The 6,614-nt window shown below is 44.2% G+C and overlaps 1 protein-coding gene across 1 annotated transcript in view; it reads left to right on the forward strand.

The window, feature by feature from the left end:
• Positions 1–3,806: 3,806 nt before the first annotated feature.
• The window catches only part of nrxn2b (neurexin 2b), a 128,580-nt gene continuing 125,772 nt past the window's right edge, over positions 3,807–6,614 (forward strand). Inside the window, exon 1 of the mRNA XM_016475683.1 lies at positions 3,807–4,241. Coding sequence (XP_016331169.1) covers positions 3,911–4,241 — 331 coding nt within the window. The 5' untranslated portion in view covers positions 3,807–3,910. The remainder of the gene's footprint in view (positions 4,242–6,614) is intronic.

Consider the following 6,614-nt stretch of genomic DNA (forward strand, 5'->3'; position numbering starts at 1 on the left):
ATATTTTTCTTAAATATATACATGCATGTGTGTGTATTTGTATATACATAATAAATATACAGTGCACACACACACATATATTATGTACACAAAAACTTTTATTTTGGATGGTTGTCGTGTTTTTGTCAATTGTTTTTTATGTATCATTTTTTAAGGTTTTAGTTTCAGTTTCAGTGATGTACAGTATAATACCCCTATGTTGCATAATCTTTATCATAGTTACTAGTACATTTATGTATTTGGCATTATATTAAAATGGAACATTCAGCCATTCTAGAATATTCTCAAGAGAATTCAGAGAGCCCTCAGTTGTTAGTTTTGGTGTCAATTCTGAAATTCATTTGAAGAAGCTAAATCAGGGACAGACATCTGACAACCAGCTCAGATGATTTGATGAGAAGCGATTGAGTTCGTATTGAGAAACACACGTGAGATTAGTGGTGTGTTTTTATCAGAGGAACATCTCTGGTTTCCTGTGGGTGTGAATGTGAGTGAAACAGCGGTTCACTAGGTTTCACTGCGACTAAATTAGTCATCGAGAGTAGAAACCAGTAACCAGTGTGTGTTTCCCTGATCGCCTCCCTCTCTCTCTCCTTCCCTCTCTCTCTCTCCCTCTCTCTCTCTCGCTCTCCCTCTCTCTCTTCACCAGTGAGCCAGCATGTCTCTATCATCCAGCCCTGATGCCCACTGGGATCGACTAGAGGCCTGGCTGAGTGCCATAACTGGTACCCTCCTGTCTGAAGCAGCCGGCGGCCTGCAGCACCTGAGCCGGGAACAGCTCGACGACAACCTGAGCTCCCTCCCACCTCCTCCGTCTCTCTCTGTGTTTGTCCGCAGCTGCGTCTCGCTCTTTCTCAGGCTTGCTTTCACACGAGCGGAGCGTCTCCTCAGCTTCAGCACTGCCACATCTCTCTCTCTGTCTCTGTCCTCGTCTCTCTGGCGCATCACTGCCGTCTCTAGCCGCTAGATCAGCGAGAGGATGGAGCCTGTGATGCTGCAGGGTCCGTTTCATTAGCTCTCCTCCGCAGAATACCGGGACGGATTTACCCCGACAGGAAGATAAAGTTAATCAGAGCCGTGGATTGTAGGGAAGAGGAGCGGGGAAGCTGAGAAGAGACAGCCGGATCCTTGTTTCCGTCCCAGAGGCTGGAGTCCCTCCTTCTCGATTTCGATTTCAGCTCACGTCTCTGTGTTTTCTGCTGGTCTCTGGAGGTTTGATCATCTAATAGAAGAATCCGTCGTTTGAACAAGCGTCTCTCTCTGTGTCTCGTTTCTCATTCTCTCATTCTCTGTTTTTCTTCTGTTGGTTTTGTTTTTAATTCAAGATTTCTCCGTCTGTTGGAGTTTTCCAGGATAGCGTGTGTCTCGGCACTAGCGTTCTGGACTTTGGATGGATAACCTCTTGGCAAACTTGAGGATCAACTCATCAGATTTGGGAGGATTCTAGTTTGGTTGAGGCTTTTCTTTGCTTTTGTGTTTCGATGTAGATCTAACTGGAGGTTTGTAGTTTATTAGTTGGATTAACCTAGCAGTTTTAGTTGATTATTATTGCAGTTTTTTTGCTTTTGAAGGGTGCTTGACCTGACTGTTGGATTGCATCGTGGAAATTGGAATTGTCTTTTGTTTTTGGTTTGCAGTTTACATGATCCTAAACAACCAAGATATTTTTTGTTCCACATGATCGATGCTTTTTTCCCATCTGCGGGAATCTAGAAACCATGGATACCGGCTCGGTCTGAAATGTCTTCCTGTTTTTGTCACGTGAGGAGGCGTGGCATGGAGGCCCCGCCCCCTTTCTCTTCCGCCCTCAGGGCTTTGCTTCTGTCCAGTGGATTAGTGCTTTACCCACGAGCCCCAGCTGTCGCTCCGCCCCGGGTCTTATGGACTAGCGTGTCCGGGTTATGGCGGCTGGTTCTGTCCCTAGCGCTGCTCGCCTTCCCGGGCCCAGCGGTCTCCGCTAGAGTATCGTCAAGTCTGAGCACCACACATCACGTTCACCATTTCCACAACAAACACGGCACCGTGCCCATCGCCATCAACCGGATGCCCTTCCTGACGAGGGGAAGCCACGGTAGGTGCCAGTGTAGGAAGGTGTGATTCTGGAGTCGATGTTTTTTCAGTTTTGGCTCAGTAAATGACTCTGTTTGTGAATGGTGGAGGCCACGGGCTTGTTCTCCAGCAGCCAGTGAATGAATGTGTTTTGGAATATTAGTGACTTCCTGGTGTAGATGCTTTTGTCCAAAGCAACTAACATTGCATTCAAGGTTTTTTTTTTACGATTTATGCAATCCCTGGGAACTCAACCGTGATCAACAGCAATGGTTCCCAACCCTGATCCTGGAGCTCCAGCACTGCACATTTAATCAAACACCTGATTCAGGTCATCAGCTCATTAACAGAGACTCCAAGTCCTGAAATTGCTGTGTCAGACAAAAGAGATACGCAAAGTGTGCAGTGTTGAGGGGCCTCCAGGAATGTAGTTGGGAACCGCTGATCTGCAGTTTGAGCTACAGGAAGCCATGAAACCGGACTTCTGTGAGCTCAGTGACGGCGAGTTCTGGGCCATGGCTATAAACCCAGATTTATGTAAGGAATAATCTTCCTTTGTGCTGCTTGAGCTTGTAGAAGCTCAACTGTAGAGAGTCTGTCAGTTCCCAATGCAGTTTAATGCTAATGTGTGATATGAATAGAGACTCCTCACAGTTACTCACTGGCACCACTGGAATTAATACTTGTCGTGTTTTGTCTGAATTTCATCTGCTCACTCTGAGATGTCCTCCATTGTGTCTCTATATTTGTTCCTCCTCTCGTTCTTTCTCGCCTCATGTATTCTGTGTTAATGTCGTCGAGAGGTTGTAAACGCTGCAGTCAGTCGTCCTGAACCGCATCTATGTCAGTGATGATCGGTTCTCAGCTCTTCTTCTGTTTGATCGTGTCCATGGCACTGCTCACATGAGACAGTGGATTTCTAACCCGCTTCATTCTGGTTGTGTTTGGAAATCAAACCTGTACTGTTAAAAGTAGTTTCTTTATTGGCATCAGTGGTTCCATGAAGAACCTTAAGAGTGACATATCATGAAAATCTGATATTTAAGGGCTATAATTGGGTCCCTAGTGCATCTACCAACCCAGAAAACGTGAAAAAGAACAACCCAGTAAATATTTTTTGGTTAGCCTTTCTCTGCAAGCTTGTGAAAAACAAATGCGTCAGATTTCACTCCCCGGTGACATATAAAGGGGATCGTATTATAATATTACCGCCCCTTAATCTGTAAGTTTCCACCCACGGTGCCATTATTGTGTTTTCGCAAGCGACAACGGTGTACTAGCTCTAATGCCATGGCGAAAGTTCGAGCAAAGCATGCTAACTGTTCTGTGTTTGGCTGCACAGACGAGCACAGAACACTGTTTAGAGTCCCAGCCTCAGACGGGACAACAGAGCAGTGCATTTATTGATTTATTTACTGTATATTGCTGCTGCCACACAGATCTCAAATAAACAAGTGGTTTATTTCCCAGCTGTTTACCTTCATAGACATAACCCACTGTTTGTGTAGCTCCTTTGTGTTTTTAACATAAACTTAAGTGTATTTGACAGTTTAAGCGCAATAAGACATGAAAGCGAACTTAGTTTAGTACTTGCATGTCATATGACCACCGCTTTCTGTGCGCGTTCTTCAGATGTGTGCGCTCAGAAAACCCTATATCAGAAGTTTAAACTAATATGGTTTAAAACACATGATTTCAGCACGATAAACATGATAATCAGAACCAAAACGATTTTTTTCTTTTGTTTTTGGTTTGCAGTTTACATGATCCTAAACAACCAAGATATTTTTTGTTCCACATGATCGATGCTTTTTTCCCATCTGCGGGAATCTAGAAACCATGGATACCGGCTCGGTCTGAAATGTCTTCCTGTTTTTGTCACGTGAGGAGGCGTGGCATGGAGGCCCCGCCCCCTTTCTCTTCCGCCCTCAGGGCTTTGCTTCTGTCCAGTGGATTAGTGCTTTACCCACGAGCCCCAGCTGTCGCTCCGCCCCGGGTCTTATGGACTAGCGTGTCCGGGTTATGGCGGCTGGTTCTGTCCCTAGCGCTGCTCGCCTTCCCGGGCCCAGCGGTCTCCGCTAGAGTATCGTCAAGTCTGAGCACCACACATCACGTTCACCATTTCCACAACAAACACGGCACCGTGCCCATCGCCATCAACCGGATGCCCTTCCTGACGAGGGGAAGCCACGGTAGGTGCCAGTGTAGGAAGGTGTGATTCTGGAGTCGATGTTTTTTCAGTTTTGGCTCAGTAAATGACTCTGTTTGTGAATGGTGGAGGCCACGGGCTTGTTCTCCAGCAGCCAGTGAATGAATGTGTTTTGGAATATTAGTGACTTCCTGGTGTAGATGCTTTTGTCCAAAGCAACTAACATTGCATTCAAGGTTTTTTTTTTACGATTTATGCAATCCCTGGGAACTCAACCGTGATCAACAGCAATGGTTCCCAACCCTGATCCTGGAGCTCCAGCACTGCACATTTAATCAAACACCTGATTCAGGTCATCAGCTCATTAACAGAGACTCCAAGTCCTGAAATTGCTGTGTCAGACAAAAGAGATACGCAAAGTGTGCAGTGTTGAGGGGCCTCCAGGAATGTAGTTGGGAACCGCTGATCTGCAGTTTGAGCTACAGGAAGCCATGAAACCGGACTTCTGTGAGCTCAGTGACGGCGAGTTCTGGGCCATGGCTATAAACCCAGATTTATGTAAGGAATAATCTTCCTTTGTGCTGCTTGAGCTTGTAGAAGCTCAACTGTAGAGAGTCTGTCAGTTCCCAATGCAGTTTAATGCTAATGTGTGATATGAATAGAGACTCCTCACAGTTACTCACTGGCACCACTGGAATTAATACTTGTCGTGTTTTGTCTGAATTTCATCTGCTCACTCTGAGATGTCCTCCATTGTGTCTCTATATTTGTTCCTCCTCTCGTTCTTTCTCGCCTCATGTATTCTGTGTTAATGTCGTCGAGAGGTTGTAAACGCTGCAGTCAGTCGTCCTGAACCGCATCTATGTCAGTGATGATCGGTTCTCAGCTCTTCTTCTGTTTGATCGTGTCCATGGCACTGCTCACATGAGACAGTGGATTTCTAACCCGCTTCATTCTGGTTGTGTTTGGAAATCAAACCTGTACTGTTAAAAGTAGTTTCTTTATTGGCATCAGTGGTTCCATGAAGAACCTTAAGAGTGACATATCATGAAAATCTGATATTTAAGGGCTATAATTGGGTCCCTAGTGCATCTACCAACCCAGAAAACGTGAAAAAGAACAACCCAGTAAATATTTTTTGGTTAGCCTTTCTCTGCAAGCTTGTGAAAAACAAATGCGTCAGATTTCACTCCCCGGTGACATATAAAGGGGATCGTATTATAATATTACCGCCCCTTAATCTGTAAGTTTCCACCCACGGTGCCATTATTGTGTTTTCGCAAGCGACAACGGTGTACTAGCTCTAATGCCATGGCGAAAGTTCGAGCAAAGCATGCTAACTGTTCTGTGTTTGGCTGCACAGACGAGCACAGAACACTGTTTAGAGTCCCAGCCTCAGACGGGACAACAGAGCAGTGCATTTATTGATTTATTTACTGTATATTGCTGCTGCCACACAGATCTCAAATAAACAAGTGGTTTATTTCCCAGCTGTTTACCTTCATAGACATAACCCACTGTTTGTGTAGCTCCTTTGTGTTTTTAACATAAACTTAAGTGTATTTGACAGTTTAAGCGCAATAAGACATGAAAGCGAACTTAGTTTAGTACTTGCATGTCATATGACCACCGCTTTCTGTGCGCGTTCTTCAGATGTGTGCGCTCAGAAAACCCTATATCAGAAGTTTAAACTAATATGGTTTAAAACACATGATTTCAGCACGATAAACATGATAATCAGAACCAAAACGATTTTTTTACATGATTTCAGCACGATAAACATGATAATCAGAGCCAAAACGATTTTTTTTTAGCAGAGTATGTGAGGAAATAGCTGTAAAGGCACAGCCCTATTCTGGAAAAGGGGGAGGGGATAAGCAGCTAATTTGCATTTAAAGAGGCATGCACGAAAACAAAAAGCGTGTTTCTGCTTCCACTCTAAATAGACATTTTCAAAATGATATAATAAATGATCGGTGGGGTATTTTGAGCTGAAACGTCACAGACACATTCTGGGGACACCAGAGACTTATATAACATATTGTAAAAAGGGGCACAATAGGCCTCCATTAAAGGGGTCATCGGATGCTACATGCACTTTTGCAAGTTGTTTGAACTGAAATAGAGACTTATATTACATATTGTAAAAAGGGGCACAATAGGCCTCCATTAAAGGGGTCATCGGATGCTACATGCACTTTTGCAAGTTGTTTGAACTGAAATGTGTGTTGGCAGTGTGTGTACACAACCACCCTATAATGATAAAGATCCACCCAGTGTGACCCTTTTAAACATCTTTGGAACCACATGATCTTATTAAAATATTCTTCATGCTTAGAAAAAAAGTTATTTTTAGAACTGTTCACTCAGTTTCTTTGGGGAACCAAAAATGGTTCTTCAATGCTCCGCTACATTC

Source organism: Sinocyclocheilus anshuiensis, unplaced genomic scaffold (genome assembly GCF_001515605.1).
Source record: "Sinocyclocheilus anshuiensis isolate Anshui unplaced genomic scaffold, SAMN03320099.WGS_v1.1 scaffold1916, whole genome shotgun sequence".
Taxonomy (NCBI): domain Eukaryota; kingdom Metazoa; phylum Chordata; class Actinopteri; order Cypriniformes; family Cyprinidae; genus Sinocyclocheilus; species Sinocyclocheilus anshuiensis.